At 43.6% G+C, this 22,296-nt stretch overlaps 1 protein-coding gene across 2 annotated transcripts in view; it reads right to left on the bottom strand.

The window, feature by feature from the left end:
* The window catches only part of LOC139060249 (UDP-galactose translocator-like), a 76,597-nt gene that overhangs the window by 50,650 nt on the left and 3,651 nt on the right, over nt 1–22,296 (bottom strand). For both annotated transcript variants that reach the window (XM_070539337.1, XM_070539336.1), the window contains exons 2-3: nt 19,830–20,077; nt 13,136–13,219 (exon numbers count right to left, since the gene is read on the bottom strand). In XM_070539337.1, the coding sequence (XP_070395438.1) occupies nt 13,136–13,219; nt 19,830–20,006 (261 nt within the window). In that variant the 5' untranslated portion in view covers nt 20,007–20,077. The remainder of the gene's footprint in view (nt 1–13,135; nt 13,220–19,829; nt 20,078–22,296) is intronic.

Here is a 22,296-nt window from a genome sequence, read left to right as displayed (position 1 = left end):
ACCTACTGGACATTGAAGTTGATGGCGTTCCTGTTAGATCTCTCATTGACACAGGAGCGCAGCTTTCAGTTATGAGCGCTGCTCTCCACCGAAGGCTCAAAAAGGTTCTGACACCCGTCGTACCGTGCACTGTGCGAGTCACTGATGGGAGTACTTCACCTGTCCTTGGAATGTGCACAGCACGTGTGACCATTGGGGCCCATTATACCGTTGTTCTATTTATCGTCCTTGAACACTGTCCATACGAACTAATTCTCGGCCTCGACTTCCTTTTGAAACACTCTGCCCAAATTGACTGCTCCGCAGGTGTTGTACAGTTGCATCTGCCGCTTCCTACCGACGCTACAACTTGTGCTTCATACCGCTTATGTTCTGCTGAGTTTGCAAGGCTGTCTCCACAGGCGGCTACGAATGTCCTCCTGACGCCCTGTCCTCCTGTACCTGATGGCGAGTACGTCGTGTCACCGCTTACCGACGTGGTTTTGTCGTGCAATATTGCCCTACCGAGCACCTTAATCCGGATCCGCGAAAACTGCGCTCGCATGCCCATCCTCAATTTTGGATTTTCGTCGCATGTGCTGCCTTACGCTATCGCCATAGCGCATATCACTCCTTTGGAAGAATTCGAGATTTCTTCTTTGACCTCTGAATCCTTCGTCAGTACCAACGGGCCTTTGTCACCCACTCCTCCGTACTTGACGCCTGCAGACGATGTTTCTAAGATGATCGCCCCTGACCTTCCCTCCGAGCAAACAACAGCTCTTCGTCACCTCCTGTCATCTTTTCAGGACATCTTTGATTTGGACGACCATCCACTTGGCCAGACATCTGTTGTCACGCATCGCATCAACACCGGCGACGCCAGCCCCATTCATAGGCGGCCATATCCTGTCTCCGCAACAGAAAGGGCCATCATACAGAAAGAAGTAGACAGGATGATGGACAAGGACATCATTGGACCTTCCAGTAGCCCGTGGGCATCACCGGTTGTCATAGTAAAGAAAAAAGACAACTCGTGGCGCTTCTGCATTGACTACCGTCACCTCAACAGGATAACAAAGAAGGATGTTAACGCGATAGCGTTAAGGAGCTCGTGTCGCAGAAAAGCCGGTGTCGTCGGCGTCGGCGTTTGTGGCGTTGACCGTGAGCGATAAATCACGGCAGGCGCTTCATAAATAAAAAGCAACTTCCAAGATTGGCCCGGTGGGAATCGAACCAGGGTCTCCGGAGTGTGAGACGGAGACGCTACCACTCAGCCACGAGTTCGATGCTTCCCAGCGGTGCAAACGCGCCTCTAGTGAATGCGGTGTTGCCTTCGAAACGAGCCGTGGAAAGTTATACTGCGGTGTATATCGGTAATTATGAACATGTAACGTACAGAAGTCACAATTACATGAGTTGCGAAGTGCGTTTCCGCTGCATTTCTTCTGCGCTTTCCGCACACGCAGAGCCATCTTGCGGCAAACACAGAAGACCCCCTCCTCTCAATGTACGGCGCTGCCCCGACAGGAGGCGCGCCGCGCGCGCATTGGGACCGCTGCCAGGCGCGTCGCGGGACTCCCTCTCCCCTGACGACGCTTCGCCGTGCTCCCGGTCCTTTCTTTAGATTACTATCTATCTCTCTGCCCGTGTCGATCGCGACGTTTGGCTGGCGTAGATCGTTTCCCCTCCGAGACACCGAGTTCTTTGGTTCGTTCCGTTCGCTCAGGCGCACGTTTCGTTGCCGCGCCGAACGCTGCGTTGCTCGACGCTCACCGCGTGATAGGTGGGCGCTAAGTCCGATGCGGGGCGCAACGTAAGTGATCGCTGTGCCGTAGCGCATTGTCTTATACCCCTTGGCGGGTCGACGGGAACGCTGTCGCGTCCCACTCTTGAAGGCGAAGCTTAAGCGTCCTCCAATTTTTTATCCCCTGCCCCGCATTGATGATGCTCTTGACTGCCTTCACGGATCCCAATACTTTTCATCAATTGACCTCCGCTCCGGCTATTGGCAGATTAGCGTCGATGAGATGGATCGCGAGAAAACCGCCTTCGTCACACCGGACGGTCTGTACCAATTTAAAGTCATGCCGTTTGGATTATGCAATGCGCCAGCTACATTCGAGCGCATGATGGACTCTCTCTTGCACGGCTTGATGTGGTCTACATGCCTCTGTTACCTCGACGATGTGATTGTGTTTTCGCTGAACATTGAAAGCCACCTGCGGCGCCTCACAACCATACTCTCCGTGTTTCGCAGGGCTGGCCTTCAGCTAAACTCCTCCAAGTGCCAATTCGGTCGCCGTGAAATTAACATGCTCGGCCATCTTGTAAATGCTGCCGGAATCCAACCTGATTCACAGAAAGTTCACACCGTGCGAAATTTTCCTGTACCTTGTTCAAAAAACGATGTCCGTAGTTTTCTAGGCTTAGCTCTTATTTCCGGTGATTTGTGAAGAATTTTGCCGACATCGCTCACCCTCTCACTGACCTTCTTAAGAAAGACGTTTCTTTCTCTAGGGGACCACTGCAGGAGAAAGCCTTTTCTACCCTGATTGAGCAGCTTACAACTTCCCCAATTCTGTCACACTTTGACTCTTCTGCGCCCACTGAAGTATGAACTGACGCGAGTGGTGATGGCATCGGCGCTGTCCTCGCTCAGCATCAACAGGGCCAAGACCGTGTCATCGCTTAAGCTAGCCGCCTTCTTTCCACGCCTGAGCGAAATTACTCCCATTACCGAGAGATCTCTGGCGCTCATATGGACGGCCGCGAAATTCCGGCCGTACCATTTCGGTCGGAGTTTCTGCGTCGTAACCGATCATCACGCCCTCTGCTGGCTCTCCTCTTTGAAGGACCCAACTGGACGACTTGCACGTTGGGCATTGCATCTACAGGAATATACATTTTCTATTATGTATAAGTCAGGGCGCCTGCATAAAGACGCTGACTGCCTGTCCCGCAATCCCGTGGATCAACCGGATGATACCGATGCAGACTCGGACATCAGTATTCTATCCATCTCCGGCTTCCTCCATATTGGCGACGAGCAGCGCAAAGATCCTGTTATTCGAACACTTGTGGAACGCCTAAGCTCCTCACCCAATGACCCGTCCCTCCGGATGTTCACCTTGCGCAATGGAACTTTATGCCATCGTAGTGTTCGTCCTGACGGCCCGCAGCTCCTCCTAGTCGTTGCCAAGCACCTTCGACTAGCTTTGCTCCAGCAACTTCATGACGCTCCTACTGCTGGACATCTGGGCATCACTCGTACAAACGACCGCCTGCGGCGCCACTTCTTTGGCCCGGCGTTTATCACTCTGTGCGCCGTTATGTCGCTTCTTGCGACCTGTGTCAGCGCCGGAAGACGCCTGCTACGCCTCCCGCTGGTTTGCTTCAACCAACTGATATCCCCACAGAGCCTTTCTTTCATGTGGGCCTAGACCTCCTTGACCCCTTTCCAATTTCTATCAAAGGCAACAAATGGATTGCTGTAGCAACCGATTATGCCACGAGATATGCCATCGCACGAGCGCTACCAACCAGCTGGGCTACAGATGTTGCCGACTTCTTACTATACGACGTCATCCTGCACCACGGCGCCCCTCGCCAGTTGCTGACGGATCGCGGCTGCTTCTTTTTATCAAAGGTCGTCGATGACCTGCTCCGCTCCTGCTCTACAGAACAGCAGATTGCTACCGTGTACAACCTTCAAACAAACGGCCTCACCGAGCGACTCAACCGCACGCTAACTGAAATGCTGGCCTTGTACGTTTCCGACGATCACCGTGACTAAGATGTCGCTTTACCATACATCACTTTCGCATACAACTCGTCCCGTCACGACACTGCCGGATTTTCACCATTTTACCTTTTGTATGGCCGCGACTCCACCTTGCCCTTTGACACGTTGCTATCTTCCGCAGTACAATCACCCAGCACTGGTTACGCTCGCGATGCTATTGAGCTTTGTTTTATGTCAAGACAGGCTGACACGCATGTTAAAAAAAATTTAAAAACGTCTTAATCCAGTTTGAATACAAGAAGTAGTGTTTATTTTATTCAAAATGAAAGCAGAAGGTACGGGTTCATAAAATGCACAGCTAATAAAATATATTCGAAAAGAATGGTAAAGCCTGTTGCAAATCGAGTCGAACATTTTCAAATACGAATAAGAAGAGATGCATACAGAAGCAAATATTTTCGAATATGAGCTATTTTTATCAACTGATAGCAAGCTCATTGGTATGAGGCCCAAACTTTGTCACATGTGAGATTCTCTCTCAGCAGCTGGAAAATCAAACTTAACTGTACTGACATACTCTCAGCCCGCACAAAACACTTCAGTGTTGGGTTGTACTGCTTTAAAGAGTTTATTTTGGTTTGGGTGAGGGACACCTGCATCTCGGTGTCAGCCAACACTTTGCTTTTTGAATTCATGCTCCTTAAAAGAAGTGGTAGCACACCTCCATTTCCATTCATTCCTCAATGCATCGGTCATTTGTGTTCTCGTCCTCCTTCTGCCCTGCGTTCGCCCCACAGACCGTTTGAAGCCTCTTGGTCTGTTGTACAGTCAACATTCAATTTTTCGGACACCCTATGGACCGGGAAAACGTCCGAAGTGGGCAGTCCGAAAAAATGAATGCATGTCTTTTACTACCCTTAAGGGCTGAAATCACCACAGGCACGTCCGAAAAAGCTCTGAAGGCAAGCCAGTGCACCTATTAGGCATATCGGTGCTCGTACTGTGACAGGATACAGCATGTGCACGCATGTATAATTAAGGAATACATACTGTATCCCGTGAGAATTGCCCCCTTCACACGCTTGTTAAGCTTCACCGCATGACATTTCTGTATCAAGGCGAAGTCAACTTTCGGAAACCGGCATTTTGCAACACGTCGTGTTTTCCAAGCTTCGAAGCCAACCGCGAGGACTATAAAGGCGGAGTCCGTGCCATTGGTGACAGCGGCGAATCGATTTAATGAAAAACACGGCACCGAAAAGCAGAAAGCTTAGCGGCGAACGTCAAAGCAGCTAGACCTAGCGTTGCTGCGGTGGTGGCTATGGCTGCCAGGGGATCTGCGTGCGAGTGTCGGTTCGAGGCGGCGAGATAATAAAAATGGCGGCGGTGGCGGCTTTGATGAATGCCGTTTCGGACCTGCGGTCACGGCAAAAAGTCCGGAAAATCGGACGGCGAAGGGTTCTTGCATTTGAAATTTCAGACATTCTTATACATTGACTCTATGGGATATGTGGCGTGTCCCAGCATTAGCGCGACTTTTCTTCTTATTCAATAAAATTAGCTATATTTCCCTGGTATAAGCAGAAATTCCCCGAGTATTTCCAGACTATTCAAGATCCCTTAGAATTCCCGGTTTTCCCTGTTGGTAGACACCCTGAATGTGGCATCATCGCTGCTGGCATTCACATTGTTTATTCTGGACAAACTTATTCTCGGCACATTCACTATTGTGAGCATGTGTCAAGTTTGAGGCTTATCATCATTGTCACATAAGCATCCTTTGTGCTGCCGACACTGTTTTCCAGAGTATGACAATGAAGAATTATACACAAACACACCGCCAACTTGTCAAGGACAATTTCTAGGTGATACACATAATGTATTCCTCGTCCACTGCAGTATCGCTCATTCTGGCCTCCAAAACCTGCGCAGATGCCAAGGCCCTTAGTGTCTATGACGAATGCAAGATCTTTCACTAACTGCCCAGCACTGTTTTTGTGCGATAGCTCAGTGGTTGGCACATTCGACTCCCACAAGCACACTGTTTCATGGTAATGGGCTCAAATCCCAGTGGAGATGACTGTGGAGAAGTTTTATTTTTCTTGTGCAGTGGAAATGGCAAAGCTGGGGATGATCATGAGGTGGCCTGACAATAAAAAAAAGGAATCATCATTGTGTGCTCTCGTCAGTGTAACAGAATGGATGGACAAGGCAAACTTTGCTTGTTTTGAGAACTTAGCTACTGTCGCAGTAATTAATGAAGCAATAAGTTATCTGCTTTATAAGATGTGGCAGCAACACTTACGACATTCAAGAGTACTAGACTGCAAGTCCGACTTGGTAAAATTCAGGTTTATCGTAACAATGAAGAGCAACTAGCGCTGTTATGTCACACACAATGTGCTATGAGTGCTCTGTATATATTACCAAGCAAGATGCTGGATTATTGCATCAAACCTTGTCCACCATGACGCTTGCAGCAGCTGCCTTCTTGCCCAGTTACAACACGGTTCGTTTGCATAGCAGGCATTTTGAGAAAGGCACCAAGTGCTGCTGAGTTACATTTCTGTTTGAAGGAAAATAGGCTCAGCAACATGTGCACTGTTTATTATTCTTGTGTAATACATGTGCAGCCATTCAGCAGATTTACTGTTGGTTGAGAGATTATGCATAAATAGACTGAAGGAGAAAGGCAATTACACAAATATTGGTGGCATGTCCTGCCACATGAAAGTTTCAGGAACTGTTCTACAAAATACAGTCGGGTTCCGTTAACTCGACCCTGACGGAACCGACGAAATTGATCGAATTATCCGGCGGGTAGAATTAAAGAAGATGCAGAAAAAAGTGCTAAAACCCCACTGAATCATTCAGCAGTAGTTGCCCAATTCTAACACACACCAACCCCCAAAGAAAAAAAAACACCCGCCTGCTTTCTATGCGTCCAAAGCACTAAACTATTGTAGAAATGACATTAAAGCTCCTAAACAAGGTATAAATATAACGCACACCCTATTTTTTAGCAAGAAAAATTTCACAATGGCGGCGGTTTTCTTAAGTTAGCTTCGCCACACCGCTTTATCCAGCTAGCTTCGCTGCAATACATCTGTGTTATGCGGCAAAGCACGCAAACATTGCGAACGCAGTTTTGGTTTTGCGTCCGATTGCACCACGCAGGAAATTTTCGGATCAGTTTTCGTTTATAAAAAACAGGCACGCGTTAGAATCGGGTAAAGACCGTAATGAAACACTGTGCTGTGGTTGTCGCTTGAAAATCTTCTTAAGGAGGGCCGAATATATGCATTTTCGACGAGAGATGATGTGCGCTCAATGCATTCACTGTTCCCTAAGCTCCGCCATGACAGAGGCTGCCACTAACGGGATCGCTATCGGGGTCACCATAAGGTTCAGGCGCGTGCGTGCTTACTAGCAAAGTTCGAGTTATCCAGAGAATACCAATTTTATGATCGAAATAACGAAAGTTTGGGCCCATACAAATGCATGGGCACTGGCCGGGACCTTTGGCCGGGATCGAATAAACAAAAAAAAATCGAATTAACCGGAGTACAATTAATGGAATGTACCGCTTTATTGTGAATGGTACTCGATCGTGCAGTTGAAGTAATAATTTTATCTGAACTATACTAACACGTTACTCTTTTCTGTATAAATGCTCCACATGCTGTTTTACGCGACAGTGATAACCAATGTTGTGAATTTATAGAGTGGTAAATTTTTTTTTAGGAATTTCTGGACCCGGACAGGCCCCCAATGGAAAGTGACACTGGCAACGTTTAACACTCGGACTCTCTCGAGTGAAGCTAGCCTATCAGGACTCTTTGAGGAAATATCTGGCATTGTTTGAAATATCATTGGCCTTAGTGAGCTTAGAACTGGTGAGGCTTATACAGTGCTGACAAATGGCCACATTTATTTATTTATTTATTTACATGTACCTTACAGGCCTTCGAGAAGGCATAGTGTAAGGGGGAAATACGGTAACATATTAGTATGGAATCGGGAAAGAAATAAACATCAGCATAATGAAAGGAGTATGCATAGAACATGGAAAATTAATACATTAGCAAATACAATACATTCTCTGCTATACGGAACTTCCAGATAAGAAGCAGTATAAAGTACAGTGCCTGCTATGTCCATAAGGACATACTGGGAAATATTGACGAATTCTGCAGCATTAATCAGAGGGTAGCAGCAGTCATAATAAAACTTAAGAGGTATAGATTAAAAGTAGTATAAGCCTACGCTCCAACCTCCAGTCATGATGATGACGAAATAGATCGGTTTTATGACGATGTTGAATTAATGATGAGAAAAGTACGAACTCAGTATACTGCAGCAATAGGCGCCTTCAATGCAAAAGTGGGAAAAAAGGAGGCTGGTGAAAAAGCAATTAGCAACTACGGCATCAATGCTATACTTGCGGACAACTTTCTGTGGCAATGAAGGAAAAACTAAGGAGGCAAAGTGCGCACAAGAGAGAGCGCTTCTGAATAGAGTCCAGTGTTTTTATCCACATTAGTTTAAGCTCAGGGAGAAAAAACAAACACCTTATTAGCAGCACTTCAATAGGACAAAAAACACACCACTGAATGTGGAAGTATACTTATTTCATGGATTTCTTCTTCCACGTCTGGGCAAACGTGAAACTGTCGCATGTGGAAGCTGCATCTATTCAGCATCTGTTCCGACCAACGAAAAATACTGTCAAATGCTGGCAGACTACTTGGCGCGGTAACACATGTGCAGAAGCTCCGCCCCCGCAGCTTTCTCTTCACTGCCACAGAAACATGCCCGCGAGTGGAGGAACACTCAAGGATAGTTGTTGGTAGAATTCGCGGAAATTAATAAGCTACGAATAATGAACACCTTCTTCACGAAAGCGTAGGAACAAGAAGTGGATGTGAAAAAGCCTAATGGTGAAACAAATGAAATAGATTTCATACTTTTTGCTGATGCCGGCATAGTGCAGTATGTATAAGTGTTAGGTAGGGTAAAGTGCAGTGATCATAGGTTAGTGAGGGCTGGGATTCTTCTCAATTTGAAGAGAGAAAGAGTAAACTAGTGAAGAAGAAGCAGGCCAGCCTAGACACCGAAAGGGTAAAAGCAAACCAATTCAGTATGGTACTTGCAAACAAATATGCAGCAAAGAGAGATGAAGATGACATAGAGGTAATGAATGTGTCATGTGTAACACATATGTCATGCGAAACCATAACTAGCCTGGCTTCAGAAGCAGCAATTGAAGTGGGAGGTAAGGCATCAAGGCAACTAGTAGGTAAGCTCTCCCAACAAAGGACCTAATGAATAAATGACAAGGAATGAAAGTGTCCAACTCAAGAGATAAGATAGAATACGCGGAACTCTCAAAATTGATCAAGGCAAAAATAAGCGATATTCAGAACTATAACATGAGAAAGACTGAAGAAGCCGTAAAAAATGGATGCAGCCCGAAATCATTGAGAAGGAAACTTGGCACAGGACAAACAAAGATGTATGCACTGAAAGATATCCCGGGTAATATCATCACCAATCTCGGAGATACAGTAAAAGCAGTGGAAGAATTCTATACTGACCTGTAGAGTACCCAGATGACTCAGGATAACTCCATTCGAAACAGGAATAAACAGGATACAGAAACTCCTCCTATAGCTAGCAATGAAGTTAGAAGGGCCTTGCAAGACATGAAACGGGAAAAAGTGGCAGGGGAAGACGGAATATAACAGTAAATTTAATCAAAGATTGAGGAGACATAATGCTTGAAAAATTAGTGACCCTTTATACGAACTGTCTATCGACTTGAAGGGTTCCGAGAACTGGAAGAGTGCCAACATTATACTAATGTACAAAAAGGGAGAAGTAAAGAATTGAAAAATTATAGGCCCATTAGCTTATTTACAATGTTATATAATATATTCACCGAGATAATCTCCAATGAAATAAGGGCCACACTGGACTTTAGTCAACCAAGGGAACAGGCAGGTTTCAGGAAGGGATACACTACAATGGATGACATCCATGTCATCAAACAGGTAATCGAGAAATCCGCAGAGTATAATCAGCCACTATATATGGCTTCCATAGATTATGAAAAGGCATTTGATTCAGTCGAGATACCAGCAGTTGTAGAGGCATTACGTAATCAAGGAGTACAGGATGCTTACGTAAATATCTGCAGATTCCACAGCTACCTTAATTCTACACAAGAAAAGTAGGAAGGTACCTATAAGGGGTCAGACAAGGAGACACAATCTCTCCAATGCTATTCACTGCGTGCTTGGAAGAAGTATTTAAGCTATTAAAATGGGCTAGCTTAGGAGTGAGGATCAACAGCACATATGACAGCAACCTTCAATTTGCCGATGATATTGTCCTGTTCAGCAACACCGGAGACAAGTTACATCAAATGATTGAGGAGCTTAACAGAGAGAGTGTAAGAGCAGGGTGGAAGATTAGTGTGCAGAAGACAAAGATAATGATCAACAGTCGGGCAAGGGAACAAGGGTTCAGGATCGCCAGTCAGCCTCTAGAGTCAGTGAAGGAGCATGTTTACCTAGTTAAATTACCCACAGGGGACCCTGATCATGAAAAGGAAATTTACAGAAGAAGAAAAATGTGTACGCGCGCATACAACAAACATTGTCATATCTTGACTGGAAGCTTACTATTATCATTAAAAAGAAAGATGCACAATCCGTGCATTCTACCGGTGCTGACATATGAGGCAGAAATGTGGAGACTGACAAAGCAGCCCGAAAACACGTTAAGCACTGCGTAAACAGCGATGGAACGAAGGATGTTAGGCGTAACATTAAGAGACAGGAAGAGAGCGGTGTGGATCAGAGAGCAAACAGGGATAGCTGATATTCTAATTGACATTAAGACATTGACATTCTAATTGACATTGACATTGACATTGACATTAATTGACATTGAAAAAAATGGAGCTGGGCAGATCATGTAATGCATAGGTTAGATAACCGTTGGACCAATAGGGTTACAGGATGGTTGCCAAGAGAAGGGAAGCGCAGTTGAGGACGGCACAAGACTAGGTAAAGTGATGAAATTAAGAAATTTGCAGGCACTAGTTGGAATTGGTTAGCGCAGGACAGGGGTAATTGGAGATCTTAGGGAGAGGCCTTCGTCCTGCAGTGGAAATAAAATAGGCTGATGATGATGATGATGATTAAACATTCTTTTCTAACATTCTAGTCACTTTATTCAAACACAACAAATTTGCATCAAATTGGTTGACAGTTGTCTGATAAACTAACTTATGCCTTTCATCTTACTATATTACATCCCAATGTGATCTGGCGCTCATATTTTGTATCAGATGGTGAAAATCCACCTCGGCCGTCACCTCTGATAAAGAAGCTTGCAGTGGATTGAGCGGAATGTTGTTGTTCCCCAAAAAATTTCTGACTACGATATTCCATAATGCAAATTTGAAGGGCAGCTGTTTAGGTGTTTTGAATTCGCGAAATATTATGGCAAACAATTTGTTTCCCAAGTACAAGGTGCTCTCAAAACCGCTGCTGAGCATCTGTTCGGGCAGCTCATTGAGCAGCACTGACAGACGAAGCATTTTCACCATTTGCGTCGCTCACTGTTCTGAAAGTAAGCGTGAACGTGTGGCTCGTGCGGAGTGCATTCCCTAGTGGCTGCGAATTCCGCAGGCGAATACAATCGAACCCGGCTATATCCAGCTTGCAAAAAAACGCCTATCAGTTCGATATAGAATATAATTCGATATATGCCTGCTAAAGAATTGGACATCATAATTGCATCTATTATTTATGGAATCATTTTGTTGGTGAAACTAGCTTAGTTTTGCATGAAATAGTCCTGTATTTACTTCTGCTTGAGCAATTTTGGTGCCTGCGACGCACGCACTTCTCCACATTGTCTAAAGAGTCGAAGCAGCTGAGGCCATAACCTTCCACATTCGTGCTTAAAGCACTGTACTAGTGCGAGTGCACCAATCACCTCGGAGGATGTGGGCAAAGGACCATCATTGCTTTCCTCACTGTGCCCACTTTCACTTGTGCTCGGTACGAAGTCGGCAATGTAGTCTTCGTTTTCGGGATCTCCTGGTCGCAACACCATCATCTGCACTCACAAACTCGTCCACCATTGATTCGCCAACGGCTTCCAGAAATTCTGACAGCTCGCTACAAGCTTCGGCAACACTGACAACACCTTCATCACACTCACACTCGTCAGAATTTAGTCATCACCGGGCATGCGGAAGCCGGCACGTCTGAAGCAATTTCATATGAACCACTCGTACACGGCCGTGCATACGCGTTGGGTGCCATGGGCACCGGGTTGCGAGTTTGTCTGTTTAGCCCTAATCTCCCCCTTATTCTTCAAGATCGTGCTGAAAGTGCTCCTTGGAATCTCGCACCCAATGGGGTGATCCGACTTTTCACCATGGTCGACCCAATTTATGATGTCAAGCTTCACGGCGAAAAGCAAATTCTGCCCCTTCATCATGGTAACACTGTGGGAGAAGGCCCACAAGGCACAAACACAATGAACCAGAAAAGCAGCGTGACAATTCCCACTTGTGCCATCTTGCACGACGATGGCACAAGAGCCTCTGATTGGCTGTCTGAGCAAGCGCTGCGGGCGGGTCAGGATAATTTTTTTGTGGGGGAGTGTCGACGGCTCGCCTGACGCAGTGTGGCCATGCTAGGGAGAGTGGTTGAATGGAACCGCGCTGCCATGAGGGAAAGCCAACTTGTGGGGGCACTTTTGTGCCGTTTGTTGTTCGATATATCGGGAGTCGCTACTATATTTGTTTGATGTAAGCATAATTTTTGCTATATATACTCATTGTCACTATTCCATGTTCAGAAATTGTTCGATATACAGAATAATGCGATGTAAATGGGTTTGATACAGTTGGGTTCGACTGTAGCACATGTGCAGTGGGCCTGAAGCCCACGTCAGCGCTTTATTTCCACACTAGCCACATGCCTAGTCATGCCAGCACTCCGCGTTCCACCTCACCCTTTTCGTCATACCCTCCTCTGCTTTTCGCCTCCTGGTTGCGCTGCACCCTCCTCGCATCTTTCATACCCCAGCTGCTCTCCGCATTCTGTTTCATATTTCGCTGTGCTCATTCACTCGGTTTCACTGACACTGACGCTATCTGCAAGAAGGGGTACCTAAGAACTGCGCTCTAAAAGTATTCTCACTTTTCAACTATACACTCCTATATAGAAGGTCTGCATAAAGGTATCACAACCATTGAGATTGCAATGCATGGCGATGAAGAACATCTCCACTGTAATTATGGTATTTTCAATATCCAAGGCTTGCTCTGCAATGGTCACGTGGTTCCATGTAGTCATATACTAAGTGTTATGCAGAATGTCTCACCTGACATGTGGCTGCATCCAAATGGGTGGCACCAACATAGAGCAGGTTGTTCTGAATGTTGTACACCAAAGATGGCACAGCCACCTAAGTTGAACAGACAGGAGAAGTCACACTGGCAGTAGCTTTAGAAAGACAACAGGATGCTGTTGTCTGTGAGCGGAGCATCTACAACTGGATGTCACTGCAGCTGAGGTAAAGACTTTGTGAACATGTAAAATTTATTTTTCAAGTAAAATATAGGCAACAAATTTTAACACCTGTTTATCAAAGCATGATTCGTTGGTTGATTGGGTCTAGTGTTTCAGAGCAAGACTTAAACTGTGAGATACGCCTATTGGCATTTTTAACCCAAATCTAGTACATGAGCAGTTTTGCATTGCTCACTGAAGTCTTTCCCCAATAGAATGCAATTGCCACTGTGGTGGTTAAAAAGGCCTTACATCACCTTGAAAGCTCTACAAACAGCAGTTACTGCCACTTATTGTTGCTACTACTTGTACTTGGAACACTTGAAAATCACAGATTTAAAAGAAAAGCAGGTGGAGTTAACTAATCAAGTGTCTGGTGTCTAATGACAGTTTAATCGATTTTTGAATGACTTGAGCATAACCCGTCAGCAGCTGACGTACCTGTAGTTGTAGCTCAGGGTGTTAAAAATTGAAAATGCCTCTCTCCTGACACGTCTTGATCTAAAAGACCGCTCCGATCGGGATAACTTAATATTTTGTGGTACCTCTGACAATCCGTCAGAAACGTGGGCGCTGTCCAAAAAATTGGCACGTAACCTTTCATCCCTTCATCTTAAGTTTGAGGTCCCCGAGAATATGGAATGTAGAGCCCACAGACTTGGCTCTTACAGTCTTGATAGACTCATCTAATTATAATTGAAATCTCCTGCTTTAAACTAAAGGACAAAATTCTGGCACTGAAATCCAACCTGAAATTCGCCGGAGTGTCTGCGGGTGAACATTTATGCAGAACAACATGCCAGTCTAGGGAAAAGCTACTAGATTTTACTAAGGCAACACACCAACCATATTCACTACGGCTAAACAAGCTATTTGTGAACAAGAAATATTTGTGAAGTTGACATGCCATGTGAAGCATGCTCTTCGGTTCGGTCATGTCAAGCTATTGAAGGAAACAGTTCGACATAACTAGCTGATGTGCAAAGGAATAACAACATATCAAGTTTTTCTCACTAACTGTGAAGCCTACTATATAAATGTACTGCAACGTCTTCACTAATTTATTTATGCGCTGCTGACATTGTATGTCTTACCAAAAAGTGGCTCTCTGCTAAGATAAAGACTAGAGAAATTTTTTATTGTGGAAAACGGTATTCATTTTTTCACTGCGATCATGGTGAGCGATCAGGCGAAGGTGTCTTGATTGCAGTTACTGAAATGCTCATTTCAAGCTCTGTTCCCATGGAAACTCCACCAGAATTTGTTTGTGCGCTTGTGTTCGACAACAGAGATGTCATTTTTTGCATATGCTATCGGCCTCCAACTACTTCGACATCATTTTGCGATGACCTTCACAACGCAATGAACAAAGAGAGTTGGGCTAGTTAGTGCTGATGCTATTGCTGTGGCATGTTTACTAGCGTGAACAAGGTTAACGAGAACTGTTGTAAGTGCTTTAGCAGGCACTGGCCACTTGGCTGACCACTGCCAAAAAAGTAATTGCTCCCCACATTTTCATAATACACTTGTACTCAGATTAGTAGAGTAGTTTGCTGGGCCAGTTGGTGCATGGTGAACATATAACGGTTTCCAGCAAGTACGGACGGGAGCACAAGTAAGTAGAAATGGAGAGGACCACGCTGGTTGTCCTGTCCGTTTCTAGAGTTGTCCTGTCCGTTTCTACTTGTGCTCGTGTCCGTACTTGCTGGAAACCATTATATGTTGTACTCTGATGATTTGCCAGGCAGTTAGATAGGAAAATTTTTGAAGCGTTCTGCATTTTAAACACTGCTGATGAATGCGTAAGCACACCACCTCTGGCACTCATTGATAAAGAAGTGTTGTATCTTGAGAAGAACTTTGCCAATGGTTTGTATTCGCTCGTTGTGGGTGCTTATCGGCTTCGTTACACATTTGTTTTTCTCCTTGTGGCACGTTCGTTTGTGCATTTGTCTGCGCATGGTTCTGAGCATACGGTAGTCCCTTTGCATGATTATCTGAATAAAACTTGTCAGCTGAAGTCTAGTGCTCTGTCCTTGTACCACCCTTTTTCTGTTAGCCTTATTTGCTCTAGTAACTATGTCACAGCAATTGTTTCACACCGCATTAAACAAAATTGTTGTCAGATACCATAACTCGCCAATTTTCCTTCTTGGTGACTAACTTGCCCAATATCATTTGGCACAATGACAAAGTAATGTCCCAGTCTTCTCAAAGTACCCAGTTTATAAACACTTGTCTGGACTTCCACTTCACCCAGCTTGTAGCTAAATCTACGCGCGTATCTGCCTCTTCATCTAATATACTAGACCTGATTCTCATCACAAATGCTGATGTAGTTTCCTTAATTCTTTACTTAAAAGGCTTAAATGATCACCATGCACTCACTTTTCACATCAAGACACAAAGAAAACAGTAAAGTGATTCACAATTACAGCAAAGCTGATTTGGCTTCAATTACCACTGAAATGGAAATTTTAGCAGCTTCGTACATTTCTAATTGTGATCGGAGCTGTATTGAAAAAAATTGGTGTATCGTCAAAAATAAAATGTTGCCACGAAACGAACATATCGTGTCGCAAAGGACTTTGATTTGCAAACCACGATACCGTTAGTTGAACCCCTTTTTGAAGCGACTTCATAACACAAAAAACCAGTTGCTTCATTGCAAAAAAAGCTTCACGCAGTGACATCGCTTGGTCTGCTTACTACCATGCTGAAAATGACTACAACGCAGCTGCCACTAGTGTGAAACAGCACATTGTTACATTGTTACACTTCCATCCCTGTTGCAAACCAAGCCTTGAAAATACTGGATTATAGTTAATTGTACTCCAAGTAATATCACCCATTTAACTTGCCCCAACGATGAACCTGCTTCTCTTGAAAAGTGCTGCAATGTATTTAATGATGTATTTTCTTCCTATGTTACTGTGATGCCACATAGATTACCACTTGTACCAAATTCAGGTTTTCTTACTATGAATCCAACTACTATTGACTGGGTTTGTGTTAGCTGCCTAATTAACAATCGAAAAACATCTTCCTGTGCCTGCCCAGGCTACCTCAATTCAAAAATCTTGAAATGTACTGATGTATTTTCTGTTGTTATTTTCTTGCATATTTTCACACAGTCATTGCAGCATTCTGTTCTTCCATATAGCTGGTGTGTGGGAAAGGTGCTTCCAGTTCACAAATCAGGCAACACACACTTACCCAGCAATTACAGGCATATCTCACTAACAAGCATTTAATGTAAAATTCTCTGTAAAATTCTGTAAACATATTTGCATTTGGCTGACTTTTTTAGAATATAACTCCTTTTTTAACTTCTGTCAACATGGTTTCCGTAAGTACTTCTCATGTGAAATACAGCTCTTATCGTTTATTAACAATCTTTTTGAAATTTATGATCTAAGTATCGACATCGACTGCATATTTATTGATTTTGCCAAAGCCTTCAACTCTGTGACTCACAATTCCCTTCTGCTTAAGTTGACTGAACTGAATTTTTTGATCGGGCGCAGTTTGCTAATGATAACAACCGTAATTCTTGGTTTTCTGATGTATCAGCAGGTCTATCTCAAGGCTCCATTCTGGGTCCACTTCTCTTTTTAATCTACATTAACAACATTTCAACTTTTTCTTCTCTCATGAAACTATTCACAAATCACTTTGTTCTCTACTGTGCAATTACTAATCCATTCGATTCCAAAGAACTGCAGGACAACCTTAACTGTGTAGCTGAGTGGTGTTCTAAGTGGTTACTGAATGCTAGTAAATGTAAGGCCATGCAAATATCTCGTTAACACTGCCATGCATACATACTTTATTAATGGTGCCCCAGTGACGTCAGTTACCTCTCGCAAGTATATGGGCCTTCACGTATCAAATAACCTTTCTTTGCATTCACATGTGGACTATGTTACTAATAACACTAACCGCACGCATAGGTACTTACGCCATAATTTTAGCTCTGCCTCTTCCTCCCTGAAGTTAACTCTTTACAAAACTTTAGTTCATTCCAAATTGCAGTATGCTTTAACCATTTGGGATCCGGCTCAGCCTTCACTAGTTACTGCAGTAGAAAGTATTCAAAAGCGTGGTGCACACTTCACCTTGTCTAATTATTCTTGTTAAGCAAGTATCTTATCAATGAAACAAACTCTTAATTTACATGATCTTTCGTCATGCCATTCCTGTTTCTGCCTCTTTCCCAAAGTTTTTACACTTAAACCCCGCTCTTAAAGGAAACCCTTTCTGCCCCTCAGTCTTATATTTCATCCGACACTGACCACAGTCAGGGTGCCAATGTGCCGCACAAACTGTTTCAGTGACTCACTCATCCCTAGGGCAAGCAAGGACTGCAATTGCTCTGCCGCATCAGTCGCATTCATCACCGACTCTAACTTCAACATTGCTGTACAAGATGCCTTTTCTTAATATTGTTACGGGGGAATAAAATATATGTATTTACAATATATACAGCAACGAAGTTGTAGCTCAGTAGTCAGGGTACCACCATCTACCGCTCGTCGAGACACTTCAACTTCCTCTTCACCTCACAATGTCCTTTCGTCCACAGCGGCACAAAGTTGTACGTGACAATATTTTTGTTAGTATCCTTACATTTTTTTACTCTACTTCTATCTTTAATGCCCTTCAGTCTTGAAAGCATGCGAAATAAATAAATAAATAAATAAATAAATAAATAAATAAATACAGAACAAAGGTACAAAGTAGCATTTGACTTATTTACTCGACTACATTTACACAGAGGGCATTATTACAACAGGAGCACATTAGCAATTCATTCACAGCGAAACAAAATACACTTGTAACTGCATAGCAAAATACAAAATCTGCATAAAGCAAAACATAACAGATTCATCTTAAAACTTTTTGTGTGCAAACAAACAGGGACGAAGAATAGGGGCAACACAAGGACGAGCGCTTTCTAAGAACTGGTTTTATTTTTGAAGAACTACCTGCTTAAATACCCACAGATCTGCACGATCTAGTCAACAGAGCAAGCCTATAGTGCATATGATACCCGCAGATCTGCGTGATCAAGTCAAAAGAGCACGTCAATATTACATATAACACTTGTGATAAAAAGACGTTGACAAAAGCCACCCGGTCAAACTAAAAACAGCAAGGTGCATAAAACAACCACTTACAACAAAATGCGTTAAAGATGTGATGATAGAAGCGAATTTTCTTTATCTAACAATGAAACAGAAGGATGGCTGATGCATTTTTCATTTTGTTTTTCAATCCGGTGTGCTTCCACGATTTCCCTAGCGGTTTGATTCCTATGCCTGTACAAAATATCTGTGCTAGTAAGACAAGGGGAGCAATCATGTTCTTGGCAATGCATTGCCAAATGCGTACTAGGGCGACCTTTCAGACTAGACAAGTGCTCCTTTAACCTCGTGTTAATACATCTCCCAGTCTACCCTACGTACACATGACCACACGTCATAGGAATCTGGTAAACAACGTTCTTCGTGCAATCAACAAATTGGTTCTTGCGCGGATGTTTTAACACTACATTCTTTCTTTACATCATCCTTACTTTCTAACTTCTTTTTAACCTTGGAACACACACTACCTATTTTGTTTTTTGCCGAAAATACCACTTTTACTTCATAACTACCAGCCACCTTTTTAAGTCTGTGTGAAAGGCCGTGCACATACAGAATTACTGAAACCTTGGAAGCTATATCCTTCTGCCTTTGATTCTTTGTGCATTGTCCTTTATCCTTTTCAAGTTCTTTCATTAGTCTAGCGCACGACGCCAGCATCACAGCGAGCGGGTACCCAGCCTTTGTCAACCTATCAACTTGCTCAAAAAATGCAATCTCTACAGTGTGGTGACATGACTTCAACAACGCTGACCAGAAACACGAAATGACTATCCCATTCTTCACAAGCCTGGAATGTTGTTTGCGCACAAAGAGTTTTAAGATGAATCTGTTCCAACTAGGCCGACTCGCAGTTATGCTAAAAACATAACAGGCTGCTGACAAACTGTTTCATGATGAGCATGTTCCGACAGCTGAGTCTTGAGGCAAAGAGGTTGTCAGATGGTAAAACAACAGCCTCAGGCAAAATTATTCCACATGCCTAATGTGCTGACAGAAAAAATATGTTTGTCTCATTTTCTTGTTTTTTCCTTGGAACCAATAAGTAAAGTGTCTAGCTGCTTGTGTGGTCATTACTATTTGAATGCACTGTCAGGCTGTTCTGAGAGCTCCTGAAAAGGCTGTAAGGTGTTAGCTAAAGGTACTAGAATTAGATCTATTCCTCAATTCTAATTCTGTACTCAAAAAAAAAAAAAGTTGTAGCTTGTTCACAAAGTTCACAATCCCAGAAAAAGATCTTCCTTACCTTGCCCACAACGAAATAGCTGCATTTCATTTTTTTTATGCACATTACAACACAATTAACTGCTCCTAAACAACTTATTCATGCAATACAACCTCACATGTATGTGCACTTGCCTTGAGTGTATCCACGGGCTGCAACACTACAATGCGGTGAATAGAAGAACGCCACTTCTGGAAACTGCCTTCGTCCACGCGTACCATGATGAGGCATGTTGCAAGCTTTATCACTTCAGCCATTATAACAGCCGTACTGGCTATGAAAAGGTCCTTCTGTGTGCGAGCCATCCGCATGGTTAGGTTAAGAGCAGCATTTTGAACTGTCAATGTCACCAGAGACGCATACTTGAGTGCCTGCTGCGTTCCTGCATATGCAGAAGGATTACACACACCATGTATCCAGACATCTCACACCATGCTAGAAAAAATTTGCAGTTTCACCCGAAGGACGAAGCACTGACTGCTATAGCAAAGTATAGCGTTGTCCTTGAACTTCTTGAATGGTTTTCCAACTATACGTGGGTGCAGCAAACTTTCTGGCTCCCTTAAAAGGTTTAACATGTTGTGTAGGGCCTGTAATGACATCGCACTGGTGCCACTACGCTGCCTGTGAAGAGCCATGCCAGTAAAATTACATCACTTTCAGGTTTGAGCACCAATATCGTTTTGTATTTTTAATATTACATTAGTCTGAGAAGGCTTAACATTCACAGCACATGCCATTAATATTATGTTTTATCATATTTGTTTGCAGGCTGCCATGCTTAAAATTCTGAAGAATAATTTAGTCATGAACGTAAGACCTGGTATGAGCAAATTTAATTACTGCATATGGTAGCAGTATAACCCACATGTACGGCATGGATAAGCATATAGCATACACATACCCAGGGTGGAAGAATATGACAGAGGTGTGTGGTGTTCGGCAAATAGATAGTGCGAGTAGTTCGGGGGGCTACGGGGGCCCGTCTTTTACATTGAGTTAAAGGGAAAATGAGAGCACATGGTCGTGTTGTGCGTGCATTCTCAGCAATGTGTAGAGTGTTTTGGCACGTAATGGGGAAAAAATGCATTGCCCCTCATTGTAATATGGGTTATATGTCATGCAAAGAAAAATTCTTGTTTTTTGCCCTAAAGACGATGATCATCTGAACAGTGTATTGTTTCATGTATACCCACTCCTGCCCAAGGCCTGACACTCAGGCCGGCAGTATGTATCAAATAAATAAATAAATAAGTGCATGTAATCCCAAGGGAGGATTGATCCCTTCAGCTGACAGACTAGGTCTGCAAATGACACTTCTAGCACGAAGTCAGGTGCAATGAATTGACAGCACAGCACAATAGTACTGGTACAATGCATAAAGGTATTTTCCTATTGCAAGTGAACTGCAAAAAATAGGGATGGATGGAGGGTGCAACCCACGCACTGATGTACTCCATCTATCCCTGTTTCTTTTGCCCTTCACTTACAGTATGTCGTACCAACAAGGCCGAATTTCAACACTTCTCAAGTATATTCTTATGCATTACTATGTCAACAAAATTTTTTTCTACATGTTCTACAGTGCTCTCTGTAGTGTCTGCACGCAGGGTGCATCTGCAAACACTCATGTTATATTTGTTCAGTAAATGCCTTTACTCTCATAGGTACACCGAAAAAAATCACGCGATTTAGTGGATAGAGGTTGTCCCATCAAATCACAGAAGTTCAATTCGAACACTATTCCTTTACTACTTCCGTTGTCGTGAATACACTCTTTGGCATGGACAAGCGACATGCCTGAACGCCCATTGTGTGTACTTCGTAACGACAGGCTCACCCTCCTCTCCTAGAAACTGCGCAAGTAACCATGCATGATTAAAAATGCTTGTATGTGAAGGTAGCTAGAGAAAATGAAAATTCAAAACTTGGTTGATGACGGGCACTTATTTGTTCATGGCTAAAGAAGACACTTGAACCTATTCCTCCTATAACAGCAAATGTGGGTTTCCCAGCATGCAGGTGTTCAAATCTTTGCAACAGTATGGGATATATACTATGCGCACAATACACAAAATCAATAAATGCTGACGACGGTCCTTTGAGGTATTTAATCTGCAGAAGCCACTATTAAATACAAAAAAGTGCCTTCGATATGGCTGTTACGATTCCTAAAAAAACTAAATTAAAGGAAAGAACATCTTTGCAAGCACAATTGTACAAAGCACTCTTTACTTTGTCTAGCAGCAGCACAATATCAAGCCAGAGATGGTGAAGGTTTGGCATCTGCATGTTACACTGATATTTCTAAGAATCTGTCTTTTTGCAAATCCCCAGCACTGTCATTTCACAAAGGTCTAATTAGTCATTTGGCTGTTTCGAACTTGTGTTTCTAGCTTCATTTCACGATTGTGTTTATTACATCAAGGGGTAATTTAACATACTATCTGCTGAGTGAGGCATCTGCCTGACATTTGCTTCAATGTTTTTCTTTGCTTAATGAATCCATGCCAGGCCCTCGAAAAAGAAAAAAAAATGCAGGAAAATAAGCCTCGGAATGCGTTATATTACTTATTATACTTGGTGTGCTTTCCTACTGCA

This window comes from Dermacentor albipictus, chromosome 5 (genome assembly GCF_038994185.2).
Source record: "Dermacentor albipictus isolate Rhodes 1998 colony chromosome 5, USDA_Dalb.pri_finalv2, whole genome shotgun sequence".
Classification (NCBI taxonomy): domain Eukaryota; kingdom Metazoa; phylum Arthropoda; class Arachnida; order Ixodida; family Ixodidae; genus Dermacentor; species Dermacentor albipictus.
Note: the sequence above shows the minus strand (reverse complement) of the source record. Positions and strands in the feature narration are given on the sequence as shown.